The sequence below is a fragment of the Podarcis pityusensis genome (genome assembly GCF_964106645.2).
Source record: "Podarcis pityusensis genome assembly, chromosome: 2".
NCBI lineage: Eukaryota > Metazoa > Chordata > Lepidosauria > Squamata > Lacertidae > Podarcis > Podarcis pityusensis.
In genome coordinates this window covers 77,694,674-77,716,740 of record NC_138029.1, presented here as the reverse complement: position 1 = coordinate 77,716,740, position 22,067 = coordinate 77,694,674, and the positions used below count along the sequence as shown (strand labels likewise).

At 40.6% G+C, this 22,067-nt stretch overlaps 1 protein-coding gene across 1 annotated transcript; it reads right to left on the bottom strand.

The window, feature by feature from the left end:
• Positions 1-2,559: 2,559 nt before the first annotated feature.
• Positions 2,560-21,625, bottom strand: NOL8 (nucleolar protein 8). The gene is made up of 17 exons (XM_080994178.1): positions 21,512-21,625; positions 20,201-20,396; positions 20,028-20,090; positions 18,906-18,984; positions 18,409-18,556; positions 18,136-18,204; positions 15,748-17,508; positions 13,432-13,551; positions 12,637-12,759; positions 11,421-11,505; positions 10,694-10,835; positions 8,868-8,951; positions 7,954-8,240; positions 6,950-7,070; positions 6,562-6,629; positions 4,659-4,741; positions 2,560-3,748 (listed from the first exon to the last, which is right to left on the bottom strand). The coding sequence occupies exons 2-17, from the start codon at positions 20,337-20,339 to the stop codon at positions 3,695-3,697; spliced, it is 3,426 nt and encodes a 1,141-aa protein (XP_080850304.1). The 5' UTR covers positions 20,340-20,396; positions 21,512-21,625; the 3' UTR covers positions 2,560-3,694.
• Positions 21,626-22,067: the final 442 nt, after the last annotated feature.

The following is a 22,067-nucleotide window of genomic DNA, read 5'->3' as shown; positions in this document are numbered from 1 at the left end:
GGCTACTTTTCCTTACTTAATGACCATTAAAAAAAAGAAAAGAAAATTAATATGGCTGAGGTAAAATAAGCTTTTTAGATACAGTCGTACTTTGTTTTGCCAAAAAGGACGCAGGGCAAAGCGCCGCTCTGCACATGCGGACGGAGCAGTTTGCTCTTCTGCGCATGCGTCATTTAGCACTTCTGCGCATGTGGGAGCAGCAAACCCGGAAGTAACCCGTTCCGGTACTTCCAGGTTTGCTGCGAATGTTCACTGGAATAGATGCTAGACAAGGCAGATGTTCATGGAGGTATTACTGTACTAGGCTGCTTCAGACATAGTTATATTGGCTTACTAAACTGTGCTTTACTAACCCAGGGACAGGAAGGGTGTCCATATGTTGCCACATCCTGTTCCCCTCACATATGGGCTTTGGCACTGAACATTGTTTGCATATAAACCATAATTTACCACCGTACTCAGACCTGAAAACTTTGGTTTAAATGATCCACAATCTCAAACCAAAGCTGGCACACAAAGGAAGAGATAAAACAGTGTGCCAGCATGGCAGATTACCTTGGTTTCACAAACTGGAGTTTATCAAGTGGCAATCGTTACTTCTTAGCTGGCCCACTTTGTATTATCTATTAAAATTGCCATTGGTTCTTTTTTCAGGGAACCATACTGTGCTTTATACATCTGTAAGGGATATTTAAGAGTTTTCACATATGTAGTTAATAAGAATAGCTTCAGGCACAACTTCCCCCCAAGCCAAGTGCTTAGAAAGGCATCTGGAATACAACTTATTATTCACGATGATTTTTGTCCAAGATAGCCATCATTATCTGCTTTGAAACTGTTGTTTTGTTAGAATTAATGAAGTGTTCTTTTTCTATAGCAAGACTCAAACACTGAAAATTAGGAAAGACAAAACGTAATTTCTTTCTTTATTGGTGCAATTGTATCTTTACCTACCCTACTGGCTGCATTTAGAAGCAACTAGATTTGTCATTTCATCCGAATGTAGGATTTACTAACGATGGTCAGTTTTTTTAATCCAATTTCAACCGTGTGTTAAAACTGACATTAGTGAAAAACCATAATCCCAAGTCTGGATGAAAAGACAAGCTGAGTTTAAAGGAAACAGACTAAACACTGCTAAAAGTCTTCCTTCTTGGCTTGGGGAGAACAGCAATTCACAGCTTCCTTCTGCTTGTTTGTGTAGAACTGTATTTTACGCATTAGCATTTTTTAAAAATGCCCATGGAGAACTTGATGCAAGAAAGAGTACCATGCTGGAAATTGCTCTCCAGCCATTTAACTACATGTAAGTTGCAAGACATGATAAGCACCATATGCCTACAAAATTTCTAGGTAATAGTTCTGAACAGGAAGTGAAAAAACGTGTGTCTGGAAATATGTGTTTTTAATAATGTCATTGATGGTTTGTGTTTCTTAAATCACTATGTTTTTGACAAGATATGTTGTTTAACGTTCCTTCTATTCTTTTTTCCTTTTTCTTCTTTTTTTGGTGTAGACCTTTTTTCTTTTCCCCCTTTATAATAGAATATTGTGTCTCATTATATGTAACTTTTAATGTGCAAATAAAAATTAAATTTAAAAAATGTAAAAAAAATGTGTGTCAGCTTCTTAATGATCATCCAGTGAGCTTTGCTTTCTGAGGAGTCAGGACATGCTGCCACTGGGTTTTCAAGCTTATTTTTGACTGGATTTCTCTCGTCTTAGCCTTCAGCCACCCCCCCCCCTTCTCCATTGTTCACACTTAAGCAGTTTGAGAACTTTGACCTTTCTGTCTTCCATGTCTGGCCCAAGGCATTTTGGCACCCGAAGCAAATCACAAAATGGTGCCCCTCTCCCTGCCAGAAAAGAAGAGATGAGTGAAGTTCTACATCAGAAACAAGGGGCGGGGGGAGAATAAAGATCTACATTTGGCTCTTCTGCCCCTATAGATTCTGCTGCATAAGGCGGCCTCCACACCTTGCCTCATGGGTGGGCCAGTCCTGTCATCTTCAAATGTTTAGCTCCGATGCCGTCTCCTTGATGACTGAGCAGCTACCCTTTCTTAACACTGAAAGCATTCAACCACATGAAAAATCACACCTAGTTTAAATGCAAACAGCATTTGCTATCTTCCATACTGCTATCTTCCATTCCTTCTGCCATAGCATTTTATTATTTGTTTAATATGTGTATTTTAAATTGCTTTTATTTTTTATCTATTGTCATTTTAAACTGATTGATATTAATGCTGTATTCTTCGTTTTAGATTTTATGATTTATGTGGAAATTGTTTTCCATTTGGTTGTGTACTTTTGGATGTGTTTTATTTATTGCTTATGACTTTTGTTATGTTGGTAATTATGTAAATCTTGTCATGTTGTAAGCCGTCTTGAGCACTGTTTTAACTATGGAAAGGCGAAATACAAATAAAATGATGATGATGATGATAATTTTGCCAGGGATGAATGTTCGGGGGAAAGAAAACTCCTGTGCAGGGTGGTTCATTACTCAAAACAGCACATCCACACAAATCCAATGGGATGACTAGTTATAGGCACATGCTTTAAATTATCAATTTGTATTATTTAGAAATACAATTATTTACATATTTGATGTTACTGATACAATTTTTACTTTGGAAAAAATACAATTTACAGTTTTATTTTACAGCAGAAACTAAAAGTTTGGTTATGTAAAAACGGCCAATGTGGCAAGACAGCAAAGAATTTAGCATTATTTTCAGTTGGGAGCTGCTTATCCAACACAATGAAACTGATTTCAGCCTAAAAATGTGATCAACCCCCCACTACCATCAATGACAATGCTCACATTTAAATAGTTTTGGACTGCAATATAGTAGGCCAATCCTAAATATGTTTAACTTTATCCCAAGGAAGTCACACCAAGTTTTTTTTTGGGGGGGGGGGCTCACTCCCTGTAAAGTAATGGAATTGCAGTTTGTTTTTTGTCACTTGTCCCGCTCTGATGCATGTTGAACAAATCGGAAAACAGCACTTGCTCAAGTACAATTTGAATTGAATACCTTTGCCCTCTTCTTCTCCACCACTTTAATTGCACTTGCACTTTAAATGTAGTATCTAACATTGCAGGTTTAAGACCTTTGTGCATTTGCTCCTTAGTCAGTTTCTTACACTTACATGTTTTAGGAAGGTGTATCAATTTACACTGACATCTATCTGCTCTATGAACTGCTCCCAAATGTTACTTTCTGGTGTACATAGAATTGTAGAGTTGGAAGGGACCCCGAGGGTCATCTAGTCCAACCCTCTGCTATGCATGATATAATAAAAACTTCCGCTTCCAAATATTTGTGGCATAGAGTCTTACATCCAAAAGAATGGTGGTAGGCATAGTAGATCTGGATGGACTCCACCCTTATAGTCCAGTTGACATTTTATTCTGGATTACTTTAATTTATTATTGCAACCAGGTAAAGTAAATGAATGCAGGCAAATCAAAGGAGATCTGCCTACAGCTCATGGCTCTTCTCAAACCAGAAACCTACTTTTCATAAAGATGCCCAACCTGTGCAAGGCCCAGATTTCACGGCACTTTGTGTTCAGCACCAATTTTCAAATAACTCGCAGAAGCATTTCTTGAGATGTCTTCCATTATCCGAGTTTTGAATGCCCAGTGTTTTCTGTATCACTGTTGTTTCACAGGGCCGCTGTATTCAGTGTTTTGCTTTAACTTTTCTTCTTGCATCTTTATGTTTCTTCCGACAATCCTGAAAATATTTTGAGTTCGTTATTCTAAGTTAACATTTTAAATATTGTCAGTTTCACCAACTAGCCTGCTCCATAACAGACAGGGAGAGACAACTGTTGGTAAAGTATTAGTAGGAATTATGCAAGTTTATTCTGTCCCTGATTAAATTAGGATAGGCATCCACTACAGCTATTCAGCATGTCTGTTTAAACTGCACTAAGATAGCTTTCTGGATCCATTGTAATGAGGGGTTCTAGAAGGGTTTTGTGACCATGATTATTCTGACAGATGTATATTGGTCCAGCAGTGGCCAAGGACCTGGCAAGCTGGATCTGGAGCCTAGGGGCCCTAGTTTGCCCCTGAAACCCTTTCCACTAGCCCTCGAGCTTTGTCTGAAGCCCTGCCCTTCTTGTGCAATTGGACTTTCCCTCCCTTTCTTCCCCTTGCTTGCCCCTGTACTGCCACCCTCTCAAATCTACTCCATGGGTTCCCCCAAATATCTGTAGCACATTTTTGGGAGGGGGGGAGGAGAGGGAGAGGAACTTCCCTCTCTGCTTGCACAAATCATTAGATTCAACCCGCCGTCCCTTTTAATTATAATAACCATGAATATAGTACAGATATACAATGAACCAGGGCATGGCTGGGAAACCTACAGCCTTCCAAGTATTAGCACACTACAACTCCCATAATCCATGCCCATTAGTTCTGTTGTTTGGGACTGATAGGTGTTTGCCACCAGCAACAGGGACAGGTTTCTTGCCCCTGAATGAATTGGTCATAGTTCAACTGCATATTTTAGTTGAGTACAGTTAACGTGAACTGCAAGACTAAGCTTGTGAAAATAACTTAACAAAAATGGGTGCAAGAGTCTTGTTATTTCCACAAGTATCTCTAAATCAGACCAATAATCTCTTCAGTCAACATACCTCAAGTAATGTCTGGCGCCGACTTTCCCAATCATCTCTGTCTTCATCAAGGTTAGAAGATTTACAGAACAGCTTTGGACCCTCTACAAAAGGCACAAAGAAGAACTCCAGTATTTTCTTTTAAATTATCTTGCATTCAGCAGGCGTATGAAGGGAGGAAGTTATCACTGTGAGACAGTGATCCCAACTCCTGAGATGAAATGCTTGATGACTTTGATAGCTGAAGCCATGATAGTGTTTACTACCTCACATGCTGCTGTGGCCTATTTTCCCCCTCCCACTCCACTGCCTGCTACGTTAAGCATGAATTACATACTTGTAAAGGACAAAAGGTTATCTGTGCTGTCCACAGCCTGAGAAAATCACATGCTGTTCTCAGCCATATGGCGTTCCCAAAACTGAGCTTGTTCTTTAAAAACCATGTTGTCAGCAACAAAACATACTAAAAACACCAGGGAGGAGAGATCGCAATCTAACACCATCCTGTTTGGGGAGGGGGGAATGGCAACTCCTGCCCAAGCTAAAGCATATTGTTTTAAAATTACATCTTATGAGTTCAGTGCTAATCAAGCTAACTTTCACTGCCAACTAACATACATTTTAATGTTCTTTGCCAGGCATGTGAAAAGCAGCTTTAAAAAAATCGGAAGTTTAGAAGAGCATAAACAAGGAAAAACCATGTGCATGGAAAGCATGACAGAACAATCTATGTTTTTAGAGGTCTATAATTTTACAGTAGTTTTGCTGGTTACTGAACTATCCAGCTGCCCTAAACGCTCTTCACCACCCCAGCCTCCAATAACTCCTCCTTTTCTTCCAGGCCTTCTCTGAGCACCTTCCCACAGTAGCATCTAAGGCAAGCCTTTTCCAAGGGAATGACTGGTGGGAGCAAGGTGTGTTGGGAGCAGCTGTTTGAGGGGGCCATGCATGAGTTCAGACAGTGCTCGCTACACTCTCTTGCTGGCTGTTCCTGAGGGAAAGGCACTGGCTCCCTTCCATCAATGGTGTCAAACCCACCCTCAGCCTTTCCCAGGGGAAAGACTGGCACAGATGGGAGTGTACTAGCTTGGCTACTACTGGGCCCAGTGCTATCTAAGCCTGCCCCACCTGCCAGCCTTTCTTGTTCCATTGTAGGAAAGGCTGCCTTTGGCAAGGGGTGCTGGTTTGGCCTGGTGTGTCTATGATGCTCCTGCAGGTTCTACCAAATCACTTCCGGCCTCCCTCCCAATTCTTCAAATATGGGAGGAGGCCTGGTCCCTCCTCCCACTTGCCATTGTGAGCACAATGAGTCTAATTCTCAAAGCCTGACCATTCACAGTGTAAGGTAAAGGCTCACAGGCTGCTCCACTGAAATAAATTAAAAAGATATATTAAAAACTTGAGTTGCATCTCCTCCTCAGTTGACTGTATTAAGGGTGCACCTGCTGCTGAACCCCCAATTCTGCCCCCCTGCCCTTTTTCCTGTTCATACCCAATAACATGACACTTTATCTTGAAATAAAGTTTAAAATAGGGGCAGCAGAAAGGAAGATGACATCATAATAAATATGAGCCTTAATGAACAGAAAACGGGGAAAGAGAAACTCTTTGGGTATGCAAGTGACAACCCAAAGGAGGATCTCAGACAGTATTAGCAAAGACCATCTTGAGATTTATGGCCTAACACTTTAACATCTACCCTGACACAATGGGCACCAATTCCAAGTTAAAGACAAAATATGAGTCCTTGGGAACTTCAGATTGTTAAATAGACTCAAGGCTGTGGAAAATAGGCCTGCATGCCAACCATGAAGTTTCTCATTTTCAATTCTTTATTTGGTTCAGTAAAGGGTCTAAGGGGGAAAAACCTGACAGCTAAGCATGTATTTGTTACCAGTCTGTTTTCCTTTTCCTTTGTACCTACCTTTTAATCTATCATCGTCTCGGGAGAAGAAAAAAAATCTAATATTAGACTGTGGTAGAGCTGGAGACCTAAAAAATGAACAAGAACATTATTAGTTCCCCAAAGGAACACATGAATAGTACATTCAACTTGAGGAACAAGTACACATTCTTAAAAGCAACATGCAACATTTTTAAACCTTGCCCTGCCCTCCTTTCCTGAACATTGAGATGTTTCAAGAAGGGTCTGCATATGGCACAAAGGGATGTGATGGAAGGGGCAAACCACCACAGTTTAGACAGGGGTTGAGAAGCTTGACTGTTAGTGGTCTAGGGAATGTCTGATATTTGGGGCCTATATAGCCAACTATATGGATTCTCAATAAATATCATTTGTAAGGACCACCTACATTTCTTCGACATCTTCTTTTTCAACTTCTGTCTCATCATCTTCTGAACTACTGTCCTGAAAACGTGGATCCTCTTGCCATGCAACCCTGGAAGCCTTTATTGTTTCAATTACATAGGGTTCTGCAAAACAGACAGACACAAGAAAAAATAGAGGGTGGCAGCTTAGGAAGAAAGCAGTCCAACACAGAAACTTCCACCTGAAAGAAATCATTCCCAAGCTATCCCACCCGTTCCCTGCAATATGCAGAGGAGTCATGCTCAGAACGCTGACCAACACGAGAGTTGCAAATACACATATGGGATTGTGGGCAGCAGAAGCTATCTTACTCTCTACGGATGTATTTTAGTGGACTTACAGTGTATCACCCCACAGGTTAAGGGTACCCAACAATCCAATTTTGGACCAAAAAAATCTTTAAAAATTAATTTGAGGTTATCTCATAGGTATCTACACATAATTTATTTTTTTCTGAAGAAAATCTGAGTTGTGAGAGCACATGGCACCAAGCAATTTGATGTGGAATGACCCACAATGGAACACAGGGATGGGTACGGTTTCTTGGCTATGCTATGCTCAGACAGCTAAGGGCTCTAGAGGTAATCACTAGCTCCTTGCATTATGCCTAGAAAGAAACAGGTAGCTCAAGCAGATGCTGCAATACTGGTGTAATAAGCTCCTAATGATTCATCCCCATCAAAAAGATGAGTCACAGCTCAAATCCCTAAGCCGCCATAAACGGAAGCCTTGGATCAGGCATCCCCAAACACGGCCCTGCAGCTGTTTTGGGACTCCAACTCCCAACATCCCTAGCTAACAGGAACAGTGGTCAAGGATGATGGGAATTGTAGTCCCAAAACAGCTGGAGGGCTGAGTTTGGGGATGCCTGCCTTGGATGAAGTGCTCCATTGTTGTCAGCTCTCAAAAGTTATGAGGCCATGAAAGTGAGCTAAGTAACACTCTGCTTGCATGCTGAAGTTGCAGCCTTAGAACAGGCATTGGTACCTTCTTTCATTGGCGGCCTCTCCTCTTCAGCACCAAAAAAGGAAAATTTGAAACCACTGGTTTCCTCTTCTCTGTCGGTTCCAGTGCCGAATCCTAATGTCTCTGCCTCAGCTGGAGTTGCTTCTCCCACATCCTCATGTTTATCCCAAGGTATTTGTTCTGTTTTCTCATCACACTTTGTAGATCCAAGTATCTCTTTCAAATCCACAGTGACATCATAAAATATTTCTTTAGACACCTCAGGCAGTTTCTGAGCTTCCTCCTTCTGCTTCTTCCTTTTAGCTTTACTATAGGAATTAAGTGTGAGTGCATTTTAGTGTCTCATATTTTACAGATTAATAATACACAGGTGATTTATATATTGCCAAGAGCCTACGGCGGGGTAAATAGGAATGTAGCATTTTTCTCAACCCATTTACTTTGGAACGTGCAGTGTGCAAAATCCCTCAGTCTGGTACTCTTGCTTCACTAACTTTGGCTGTGTTTTCATATAGCAAGGGACTTGACATAAGTCATGCCCCATCTTTAGAAGCAGCACATTGCTCCATTTCAGCATTTGATGACTGGCCAGTCTTGGTTTATTTATATATATATATATATATATATATATATATATATATATATATATATATCACTGTCACTCTCAAAGATCTAAAACAGGAGTCTGATGTTTCTGTAAGGCCTAGTTCACTAGCAAGCAACAGCTCTGAAATCACAGCTAGTCTATCCTGCGCCTTCTGTAAAGTTAGGCGAGTCCATTTCTCCTGTTCCAATTACTCATATAATAAAGCAAAGAGAACAAAGCTCATGAGGTTCCTATAGCATAGGATTTAAAGTGTTGAGAAGGAAAGCCTTAGGTACTAAGTGAAAGACAAACAGATTCCTAGCAATGAGCAGTTGGTGGAATAAATTACCTTTCTTTCTCAGTGTTTTCTGGCTTCCTTTCAAATACAGCATGGTCTTCCCTTGTAGGGTCATAGCGTAGGGTGTTCATATCTCTATAAAAGAAAACGACTAAGTAAATCAAGATGTCATGAGCAAAGTTTAAAATTCCTCCAATGGCGCCAAGATTCCATTCTATGAAAATATTTATTTATAAACATTTTTGTTGCTAAAACTAGATCTTGCTTGTTTTACTGTACAACGCTCTATGGCAGTTCTAGCAGAGATGAATTGGATATATGCCAAAATATGCTCTTACATGCACTGCTTGAGAGTTCTGCATAGTATACTTGGGGCATTCACTTAGGACTAAAGTATGTCTCCTCTCTTTTCTAAAAGTACATGTGCATAAATCTATGATCCTATATGAAGGGGGGGGGAGAGGAATCCTTCAGACCATCATTTAGCTGTTTTTCTAAGACCAGCCGAAGGCTAAACACAAGGCTGTAATGGTTTGATGCTGACTTGCTTATCTTCCCCATAATGTCACCTCAGGAGATTTTTCATGCTATGATTTATGATGTAATTTTGCTGAAGATGCCAAAATGGACTTTGACTATATGAAGAATTCCAAGGCCTCAGTCTGGTGTATCAAAGGCCTGTCTATCTGCAGGTTCTCTCTCTCCTAGAGCAAGTGCCCACAAAGCTGTGGAGACTGACCTGAATTCTCCAAAAATATCTAGTGACTCTTTGGAAAATGTGTGAGAGGAAAAGGTACAGATGTGCTTGTGTGAGTTCCACCTTTATGTATATTCTCTTCCCCTTCTTTTGCAGACTTCTTTGTACACTTGGGGTTGTTTTCACTTTTCATTGTTTCCTTGTTATTTGTTCCTGTATTTCTGACCTCCTTCATTTTCTTATTCTTTTGACTCCCAACATTCCTTCTTCATGCCCCCTTCCTAACTTGCTTCTGATCACTCTCCTTCTTTCTAGTTCCCTTCAACCCCAATTCTTGATTTGATTGCTCCAATCCAAAGGGATTTGGCACCAGTTTGCAACCAAGTGGAATACAAGCAGACTTTTAGCCTATATTCCTGAAACAAACATGATATGAACTTTTAACCTTCATAAAAGTAGTATTCTTAGATACAGCTATTTAGAAGCTCTGTTACAATGACTGTGAACTCCTGCTATTCTACTATTTCTGTAATGCATAATGGTACACAGAAAATTGTATCACTTAAAAAGGCATGAGATTGTCGGCCTTTAGATGCCAGGAGAAGACATACTCAGGCCTTGAGTTAATTGCCTTCTATGATCATCCTTTAGGGAGGTGGGTAAGACTTGTTAATTTGTTGCTGGATGAGCATTTTATACATTTTGCATTCATTGTTTCAATTTTTTGTTTTAAATTGCTTTTATGTGTAGCATTTTATCTTGCTTAGTCACTTCAAGACTTTTTATTTTATATAACAAATGATAAAATTAATAATAATAACCAACCTCAAAGATGGCTACAAAACATTAACAAATAGGAGAAATTTGTGTTATTTTAGTGAGTTAATGTTAAAATCACATTCCATAGGAAGAAAAAAGCCACTCTTTAGCAGCAGAAAGCAGTAGTTCTATTCTAAGCTGGGAAAACGGGTGTTTTCACTTCGCTTCCTTATACAGAAAGCTTCCTACAAACAGAAAACCATCTCAGGCCTCGGTCTGCTGTGATAGCCCTCTGCATTCAGGGAGTTATTAATGTGGGAGAACCATCAGCAATGTGAAAAGGTGTAGTACATCCCAACACTTCATTCTCCTGTATGTGTAGAACAAGCCTTAGTTCATCTGATAAAAGAAATACCCATACTTGAATTTCTTGGCATTTGCTGTCTGCTTGCGAGGTTTCGAAAGTTCTCCACCAATATTCAGAAGATTTTTCAAGATGTCAAGATTTCTCTTTTTTTCTAAAGTGAGCTCCTCCTCTTCATCTATTTCCACTTTTGATTCATCTAAGTGGAGAAAAAGTAACAACAATTAAAGGAGCCTTAATTACCAGCACCACTAAATGATATTGGTTGAATTGAAACATCACACCAAACCATGGTTTGTTTGTTTTCAACATCCGAACCTATGCAGTGGGCTGTCAAATAGTGTGATATTAAATGGTGTGAAACTGCCATGCAATCCAGTTTAACCTAGCTGTCTGAATTAACAAATCACTGACAAACCAATGTTATTGCCCAGCCTCAAGAGACTGTTATTACATCATGGCAATCCATGATCTTATGCTAGCCTTAAAAAATTGCCTTGCCTCTTCCAAATGTGTAGATGTAGATCTATTGATATTCTGTCACACATGGCAAGTTTCCAAAGGATTGCAGGTGGCAGTGAAGACTATTCCTATACAATTGTAGTATATTCCTTTTCCCTTTTTCCATATCACTATGACCACAGACACAGTATTTGTTAATTGCCTTTTAAAGCATTTAAGGTGAGCAGTAGTAAAAAAGGAACAATAAATATAACAAGGTTACAGCATATAAAATTGTTTTAATGAAGTTTTCTCTAGAGCAATCAATAGGAAAGCACCTAACCTTCTTGTTCACTGTCACTTTCAAGGAAGCGAGCATCCATACGAAATCTTTCATCTGTTCCAAATCGTGACTGTAAATGCATAAGCTGAAACAACAGCAAACAGAAAGTTGGTATTCCTTCTTCCTGGTTTACAGCAGATGTTCATTCTACCTTCAATAATTGCTATGTGGTTATAATGACGACTGTTATTCTGTGTGTACACACACACACACACACACACACACACACACACACGACTGGCTTGTATTAACACTAAGCCATATTATGACTTAGCATGAATAAGCAAGTACTCTGGTGCACGTTTTTTAAAACTGTGGTTTCTTTACTTCTCCCTCTTACCTACTACTGCTGCGCTATGGGGAACTAAGCTGCCATTTGGCTTAGTGTTATAACCAAAACAGGGCTTGTGGTTTGTCTCCCCCCCAAAAAAACCACCAGTGGTAAAGCAAGAACAAATCAGCTTAAGATTTGAAGCAAGCCTGAGTTTGCATGCAACACTAAACCAAACCATAGCTTATCTCTCAGCAGCAGAACCAGAAGAAGAACGAAGTGGAATGATTTTCTAAAAATGCACCGCACTGTTTGCTTGCCTGTGCTAAGCCAAAAGTTTGGGCTTAGTGTTATGTGCAAGCTAAATGAAGCATTTATAAACATCCTGTTACAGCAGAGATGAGGCAGATTAGCAGACATGAAGCGGCAGAAATACCATTTATTGTCAGAGACATACAGTGGTACCTCGCAAGACGAATGCCTCGCAAGACGAAAAACGCGCAAGACGAAAGAGTTTTCCGTTTTTTGAGTCGTTCCGCAAGACGAATTTCCCTATGGGCTTGCTTCGCAAGACAAAACGTCTTGCGAGTTCTTGCGAGTTTGTTTCCTTTTTCTTAAAGCCGCTAAGCCGTTAATAGCCACTAAGCCGCTAATAGCCGTGCTTCGCAAGACGAAAAAAACCGCAAGACGAAGAGACTCGCGGAACGGATTAATTTCGTCTTGTGAGGCACCACTGTATTAGAATGTCAGGAAAATATTGCTATTTCTTAGGATAAAAAGTCATGAAAAGAACAATATTTATACCTATAAAGGGCTGATTGGAAGCCCTCTGTAAACATTTGCGTTTTGGAACTGTTTCAGAAAATGCTTAGGATAAAGTTCAGTTATAGGAATCTATGAGGAAGCTGAAAGAAAAATGTATTACCGGTAAGTAGATTTACTAACCTTCTCTCCAGCTTTACCCTCAAACTGAGGTTTGATTTTGAATCTGTCATCTTCTTCATCTGTTGTTTCTGATTCATCATCACTGCTCTCAAACAACTTTCCAGAGGTTTTAGTAGCAAATTCCTTGGGCAGAGTAACAAATACAGGATCTTAATCAGTTACAGTAATTCTAAAAACAATTCCTAAAGCTTTAGCAAGTGTTCCACTAGTTTATCCAGGGGTGAGTGGGAAGAAACTACAATGGCAAATAAGCCATTGTGTGCCCTCCCCAACTCACATTTTGCCCCTTACCACTCTTTACCCATTCCAATTCAAATGAATGGAGGAAGCCACTCTATTACATTAAAAGAGTCAGGTAGAAAGCCTCTGCTTCCAAGCCCTTGGATTGATTCAGAAAACTTACTGATGTTCTTCTGATTTCCCCCCTGAAAAACTCCTGTAATTTGAGTTATTCCAAGGCAAGCTGTAGAAAGTTTGCCTATTCCTACTCAGGATAGTGGAAAGTATCAGACATTTTACCATGTCTGTTTATTTGGGTCCAGTATCTAGGTTACCTGTACTCATTAATCATCCTTAAGAATTTATTGTTGCTCTAGATGTGTATCTCAGAAAAATTCAATAAATTTTGTCTGGGACGGGGGTGAAAGTAGTGGAAGCATTCATTTTTCTAAAACAAAAACAAAACCCCAGACATGTGTATGCTTATTTTTCTCTCCATAGTCGGCCATGCAAAATGCATGTTTAGAATTTTATAGCTATCGCTATGAATACAGCTGAATTTTATAGTCCTCTCACTTTTCCCAGCAGCTGTCCTGAAGACCCTCCTGGCGTGCTCTCTTGTACTTCATCTTTATTTTCAGCTTCATCCTCTGAATCAAATACTATGTGCTTCTGTTTATTTGCTGACTGAGTTTCCTACAAAATCAGAGAGTGAATAATTATGAAGATGAAACATTAGCAGTACACAAAATATTCAACAGGGGAACAAAACAAAAACTTGCACATATCTAGAGCAGTTGGACATGGAGCCAACCAGAGTAGTGGTAATAATAATAATAATAATAATAATAATAATTTTTTATTTATACCCCACCCTTCCTGGTTCAGAAAACCGGGCTCAGGGCAGCTAGCAACAAATTCAAAACACTTAATTGTAATACAACATAGAAGCAGCATAAAATACAGTATAAAAACATGAATAACAATAAAATTCAAAGTTCAAAAATCAATTTGGGGGAAATCCATCCAGTAAGCATTAGACAGTCACCAGGGCTAGTGGGCTGAATTAGTCCTACTTGGGCCAGCGAGGAGGCCAGGGGAGAATTAGCTGTGGGGTCTCAGAGCGGGTAATCTTCATAAAAGGGGAGGGGGAGGAAAGAGAAGGGAAATAAAAGATCAGGCGGAATTCAAATTAAAGGCCAGGCAGAATAGCTCTGTCTTACAGGCCTGACGGAAGAAGGTTAAATCCTGCAGGGCGCTAGTCTCATGGGACAGAGCATTCCACTAGGTCGGAGTCATCACTGAAAAGGCCCTGGCTCTGGTGGAGGATAGTCTGACTTCCTTAGGGCCCGGGACCTCTAAACTATGGTTATTCATGGACCTTAAGGTCCTCTGCGGGGCCTGGTGACTCTGGACTTAATGTGAAGTGGTGCTGAGGTGCAAAATGTGAGCACTGTTGAACCAACTGGGAACAGGGACAGTTGAGCTATCAGATTAGATGTCCACCTAGACCTCCAAGAGAATCTAACACAGTGACATTTAATAGAGGAATAAATATATTAAAGTTTTCTAAAGATAAAAATTAAAAATAAAAGAAACAAAACAGATGCAATGTGTAAGTTAACAAGCTTAAAACAGCTAAACAACTATACATACTGATACTCTGAATACCGTATTGGCCCAAATATAAGCAGCACCCACAAATAAGCCCCACATTTAAAATTCAAGGAGGGGGAAGAGACAGTACCCGAATATAAGTCGCTCCCTTAAAATTGGGTAACAGGCTGAAAATCGCTGCGGCTGGTAGAATTAGAACTCTGAGCCAATTTAAGCCTTTGATCTTGCAAGCCCGCAAAAGTTACCATACAATTGCTAAAATCGCAAATTGCTATTCAATCGCTACAATTCCGCAGGCACTCATACCCGTAAATGGCAAATGAACAGTCTCAAGCTTGCAAATTGGCAATAAAACTTTTTTTGTTCCGTTTTACCATATTTCTGTTTCAGCAGTGATATTGTAAAAGCCTAATTTGTAAGGTTGCGAATTTAAGTCGCACTTTAACTTTTCATGGTTGGAATTTGGAAAAAAGGTGAGGCTTATATTCAGGCCAATATGGTACTTCCTTTCTCATTTATATTTTTCTTTACAGGGTTTTCTCTGCAGGGTTTTTCTTTACTGGGTTTCAAAATGAAGAAATAATACAAAAGGTCCACAATTGAGAGTGTGTGTACAGTATTTTCGGGGGGGGGATTATCCTTTACACCTGGATAGTAAACACTTTCTGTCTGTACTTTCTCAAATGGCTCCTTTATTTTCTGTCCGCTGATTGCCCTTCATTTTTGCGTTAATTTCTCTGAAAGAGCACACTACCAAATCTTTTGATACCATTCTGCAGTGTCTTCCAGTTTCGAGCTACCACTGCTCACACAGATGAGTAAATGACTTAACAGCTCTATATGAATATGATCTAAATTTCAATCCAAAATCATTAACAAGTCAGAGAGGGCTGTATCCACTGATCAGTGATCTCACTGACCTCCTGGCATATCAGTTTCCAAAACACTTATACCTACTGACCATGCCACAGCTTCTCCAACATATAGGGGAAATATTATGGTTTATCATGGATAACTTTCTTGGTGTCAAATACCATTGATGTAATTTTTTCAATGACAGCTCCCTAGTAGTGGCAGATGTTGTTTCATATTATTATTTACTAATATGATTATTTCTTTATGTTTTTCTAAGGCATAATTATTAAATTGTGAAATTCAAGGTTTTATGACCACTTACTGGAATCATTTTTTCAACCACTACCCCCCTTCCCAAGTTCCACCCCAATAAGATCATAATCTCTCCCATCATAATCAAAATATAAACATAAAAACTACCAGACTGGTTAAAGCTCCCTGAATAAGTTTCTTCTGTAGCTCTCGTTCCTTTTGCCTCTCCTGTAGAGCAGTCAACCTTTTTTCATTATCCTGCAGCTGTTTTTCCTTTTTATCAGACGTGCTTGTAGCTTTGGCAGAATCCAGGATGGGCTCTTCACCTCTCATGTTCTTACAGTGTGCAAAACTGGAACCTTTAATGCTTGTCTCTATCTTTGTTTCCTTGCAAAGAGATTTCAGATTTTTTGAGTTCTTTCTTTCAGACAGAACACTCACACCACTGCTTTCCACCTCACTACTTTTTGCACTGAGTTTACTGTAGTCAAAATCTTCCCCTGATTTTAGAATACAAGCTCCCCTGAGAGAGTCCGTGCTATTTTCTTTTAACGGTTTGCAGTTAAGTTTTTTGCTTGCAGAGCCGCAGCACTGAGAAACACTTTTGGGAGCTTCCAGATCAACAAGGCCGGAGGAAGTCTGGTTTTCTTGACTGTCCTGTGTGCCCAACTCACCCTTAGTCAGCTCTTGACTTAATGACCCTATTCCTCTGAAAGGTGGAACTTTCAAATTCAACTTCTTTCTCTTCGGATTCTCTTCATCAGAACTTCCTCCTTCTAAAATGGCAGAAATGATCTCTTCAGGAGAAATGCCTTTTTTCCGGGTAGTGATCTCTTTGGATTTCTTTGCAATATTGCCGGTACTGTTAACTGGAAATTTAGTACTTTTACACGGAGTGTTATTTTGGTTAATTGCAGTATCTTTATCTATAGTTTGGGTATTTTCACTGGCTAATCTTTCTAATTCTTCTAATGTAAGATCTAGCCGGTAACAACCCTGCATCATGGTTTCGTAATCTTCATCCCCTTCAGACTCACTTGTGTCAAGATATGAATCGGAACTTACACTGTCCCCAGCCTTGCACTTCTTACTGATGCTGTTCTGTTGAGCAGCAGCCTTTGAATCTGATGCTTTCTTAGGCTTTACTCTCCCCATGCTTTTCGGTTTATCCAATATTAAACCACTTGAGACAGAAGATCCGGAATTTGTAGCATGCATCTTAGGCTTGTCATCCTTTCCCTGTGTGACTGCAGATTCCTTTGGAGCTTCCTTCATCTCATTATTTGGTGTTCTAGTCACAGCTATAATTTCATCAGTGTCAGCCGAATCATAACCTGACTGATTGTCAGTGGTCCTCAGCACTCCATTACACCCAGTGGGCGCTTGCTTGGCATCTTGGGCTTCCTGTAAGGACCAATGAGTGCGATATTTCAGCTCAAAATCCTCTCTGACAACTTCCATATTCTCTTCCTGTTCAGTATCAGGATTATCTTGACGCACTTCTCTCTCCCTTTCTATTATGGCTCGAATTTCTTCTTCAGAATCAATATCACTTTCAGACAGACGGTTTCTATTCCTGCAAGGTGTTGAAGCAGTTCCAAGCTTCTGATGCGCTGAGTGCTCTTTACTTTGCTTTTTGGTCTTGGGTGTGCAGCTTTGAACTAGTTTGCCTGCGGCCATGCTTGTTGTTTTTGATGAAAACCGACTATATGAATGCAATTCTGTCCGGCTCACACTGTCCCCATCCTGCCCTCTCATTTTCTTTTTAGGTGGCTCATATGCAGGAAAGTGCCCTTGCCGTTTCTTGCTCATGCTGTCATCGCCTTCCTCCAAATGCCACGTGAGCTTGGAAATAGGAACCATCTCAGTAAGGTCTTGATCCAGTTTTTTAAGATTGTGACAATATTTGGAGGGGTCATATTTTATGGTGTAATTGCCTGAATTAAGGAAAAACAAATCGCTCTCTTGCACCAATTATAGATAGGTTTGCAACACTATCTCGAAGGAAAGAAAATGCTTATTAATGTGCCACTATGATTTAAGAATGCCTGGGAACAAACATATTAGAAAGTGTGTACATATGCTACATGTTGTCCAACTTAGTTCGGAAAATGTTTATAAAAACTGTTTGTCACATTCTTAAAACTATTCATTACCGTTGCTATGGATTAAATATTTCAATGGATTGTTCTTGTTTGGCTTCTTTTATTATAGGCAAGAAGATATATGGCACAATTGAATTATCACATTGTAGACAGTGTTAATAACCGGGTAATGATAACCTGCTTCCATTTATAATTATTATATTAATTTATTATTCATACCCCACCCATCTGGGTGAGTTTCCCCAGCCAGTCTGGGCAGCTCCCAATCGAGTGTTAAAAACATTACAGAATTAAATATTGAAAACTTCCCTAAACAGGGCTGTCTTCAGATGTCTTTTAAAAATAGGATAGCTGTTTATTTCCTTGACATCTGATCGGAGGGCGTTCCACAGGGTGGGCGCCACTACCGAGAAGGCCCTTTAAGATCTACCCAGCCTTTAGGAAAGGATATCTTGCTTCTGTGTTGACCTTTAAGATGGAGGATTGGTAAAACTCTGCCAAATTTGCCAACAACCCAGTCCTATTAAAGAAAAAGAAAATACACCATTATTTTTTGGGGGAAATAAATACAATTACAAAGCAGCATTTAAATAAAATGGTAAACAGCTGTCTAGGCTTGGGGAAGCCCTCCAGATGTTGCAGTCCATGAACGTCTGGAGGGCACCATGTTGGTTATCCCTAGCTAGGCATTCAAATTTTATGTCTGCCATTGAATTCACCATACCTTGTGATTTGGTACTTCTGTTCCTGGTACTGCTTTCATGTGAAAATCTGTAAATCCAGATTTCTTCATAGATTCGAAGACATCTGTCATGCCATTTTTGCCTGGCTTTTCCTTCTTTATACTTGCCTCTTGACGCTCTCGTGCCAGTCTACATGGTAGCATGCAATTACAGTTTTCCAGATTAAAAGAAAAGAGAACACAGATCTTGTAAACTTTCAAGATGGTTGCTTCTACTTACAGACACTGTAAACGTCCTAATAGTTTCAGTTCATTGCAAATTCCTCCCTCCACACAAATGAAATATGACATTGTACATTACAGTGCATCCCCAATACCAATCAATCAGCATCCACTAGGAAAAACAATATATATTCAATGCATTGTTCATTTCTGTTGTGAGAGTAAGGTTCACTTATATAATGAAGGATTACTGAAAATCATTTGATGCCTCATCCAACATTTTCAGTGAAAGCTGTTTGTAAAATACGAAATATTACCTGTGCAAAAAGCTCTCTTTGGCCAATTCTATTTGTAGCGTCCCACCTTTCCATTTTGTCTTATTTAAAGCAGATACACCTTTATGAAAAGAAATAGAAACAGAATTATTAACTCATCCAATATGCTAAGCAATTCTCCTCAACAAACTTCTAAAGCAGGGGTGGGGAACCAGGCATTGTTGGACTACAACTCACATCAGCTCCACCCACCCTGAACAATAGGGATGATAGCAATTGTGTGGTCCATCAATATCTAGAGGGCCAAAGCACCACTACCCTCGTTTTAAAGTATTTGTTTCATTATTTCATTTCTGTCCCACCCTTCCTCCCAAAGGAGCCCAGGGCAGAACTTATCTCAAGTACCACTGATCAAGGAAACATGCAAGAGCCAATGTGCTCTAGTGCAGCCTCCCCCAGCCTGGAGCCCTCCAAATGTGTTGGACCACAACTCCCATCAACCCTGACCACTGCCTGTACTGGCTAGCGCTGGTAGACGTTGGAGTCCAACAACATCAGGAGGGATCCAGGCTGGTCTAGTAGAGTCAAGGTGAATATGGGAAATGAGGAACATAGGTTGAAGCACTATCCAGCCACTTTGGCAAGATTCTTGCGCCTGAATGATGGGAAATAATGGAAGGATAGCTTGATAGCCAAGGTTGGAGAAGTCCTAGAGGAGTCAGGTGACAGAGGAAAAACTTGAACGCTTGGCGACTGGTACTGATAGAAAGAGAACAAATCAGTAAGGAATTCAGTGCAACTATGATCATAAGGATAGACAAATGCCACAAAGGATAGGTGTCTATGAATAAGATGTGTAATTGTTTTTATTCGAAGGTTTGTTTCAAAGCACTCCAATAGTAGCTACCTGCGGGACGATAGTAGAGTTTACCAGTATTACAAGGATACAACAAGTACTTACATTTTTACAAGTGGTTTGCCAAAAAATTAAGCAAAACACATTGATTATAGGTGAGTTAAGAGTTAAAATAGTTGTGAATTTCAACACTTCTGCTAGCCACAGATTTCAGTGTCATAAGCTGGTTTGGCTTCTGGCATCTGGCAGACACTTAAAACACAGAACATTGCACTGCCAAAAAATACACCTATAGGTGATGTACTTACATTTTTTAAGTTCTTTTTCTGAAAGGGTGATGTTGATATAGGCAAATGTCTTTGTAGGGTTCCCTGTTGAAGAATGAAACTATGTTTACCCCAAAAAGGCACAATTAAAAAACTGCAGCATAAGGGCTGTTATTGCAGATCAGTTGTGACTTTACAGAGTTTAAACATATTACCTTTTTCATCTTTCCGGGTCACAATTTCTGTCTCTGTCACATTTCCAAACTTGCCAAATCTTTCCTGCAGTTCAGTTTCAGAAATTGTATGGCCAAGTCCACCAACATATAGTCTCTTTATAACTGGTGCTTCCTCCATATTCAGAAATTCAGCAAACGTCCTTGTCTACCATGGGTCTTTTCCGTTTTAACTTTTCTGTAAAATAGCAGGTGTTTAACAATAGGAAAGTATATTTTATCATCAAAAGGGTTTTTAAGATGAAATTAATTAAGGAGAGAACAGCCAGACCAAGGATAGGAAATAAACCACCTTCAGTGCTGTTTTGTTCAGTTTGTGGACTCTATTTTCATTGGTGTTGTTGTTTCAGCCCACGGCTGAAAAAGGTTGCTGACCCCTGGCGTAGAAATTTAAAATCCCGACTGGAAGCCACTGAGTCTGCTTTGAAGTGGCTTCCCCTCAAAGGGATACACTTCTGATTTTATAAGGGTAACACACAACTCATTCTAATGTTTTGATCTATTTAGCACTGGCTGAAGGAAAAGAGAAGCACAACACAGCATGTTGAACCCTACTACAACTGAAACCCTACTTCTCCTGCAATCCTTTGCATACGTGCTTATCAGAATCAAACTGCCGTACTGTACATACTTTTGAACATACTTTCAAGTAAACCTCGCTAAAACCAACAGGGCTAAAAAGTTCAGGGCTAGTCTGCAGGTGACCCCATCACCTCCGCCTGAGGAGACTGAGAGGAGATATGATAGCCACCTTCAAATAGTTAAAGGCATAGCTGTCAACGTTTTCCCCTTTTTAAGGGAAATTCCCTTACTCCGAATAGGATTCCTCACAAGAAAAGGGAAAAGTTGACAGCTATGGTTAAAGGGCTGTCACATGGAGACAGCGTGTTTTCTCTTGCACCGGACGAGTGGATCGAAGAAAGGATGTTCCAACTAAACATCAGGAAGAACTTTCTGACAGTAAGAGCTGTTCGGCAGTGGAACAGACTCCCACATAAAGTGGTGGGCTCTCCTTCCTTGGGGATTTTCAAGCAGAGTTTGGATGACCACCTGTCATGGATACTTTAGCTGAGATTCCTCCATTGCAGGGGGTTGGAAGAGATGACCCTCGGGGTCCCTACCAACCCCACAATTCTAGGATTCTCCCTGCGCTACTTTTCCTCCCCTACAGCCACCAGGCTCTGAGTGGGAATCAAGACCAGTGAAAAAAGGGGATCTAAAGAGATCCGCTGCCTTTCCCCCACGCCCAGGACGAACAATTCCGACTGAGAAGGAAGAGGCTTCAGGGCTCACCCGCGGAGGACCTGCAACTTCGGGGTCCGCACTGGGACGTCACAGTCCCTCTCCCCCCGCCGCCGCCCAGCGCTACTCACAGCGTGGTCTCCACAGGGTGCTCCTCGCTCACCTTTCCGCCTCGATCCACTTCCGCCGCGCGCTCCATAGCGTCACGTTCCGCGCCGCTACTAAAACACATTGCGTCCACTCTCCCCGACAGAAGTAGTAGAAAAACAAATTCCTGGGAAGCTGGGTTGCGGCAAACGACTCCCGCGTAGCTGTGATAAAAGGGAACCGTGACTGTCTGCCTGCCTCCTCTCTCCCCGGCCAGATAGAGAGGCTTACATGGCCACCCTCTAGCAGCCCTCTCAACCTGTTGGTCCCCAGATGTTATTGAACTACAACTCCCATCACTCCTAGCTAGCAAGGCCAGAGCTCAGGGATGATGGGAGTTGTAGTCCAACAACATCTGGGGACCCACAGGTTGAGAACCGCTGCCTGAGCTCTTCGTGACGACCCTGCAGTCGGTGTTGTTTTTCCCGGGGTGGCAGAGGGGAGTAAGCATGAAAATACG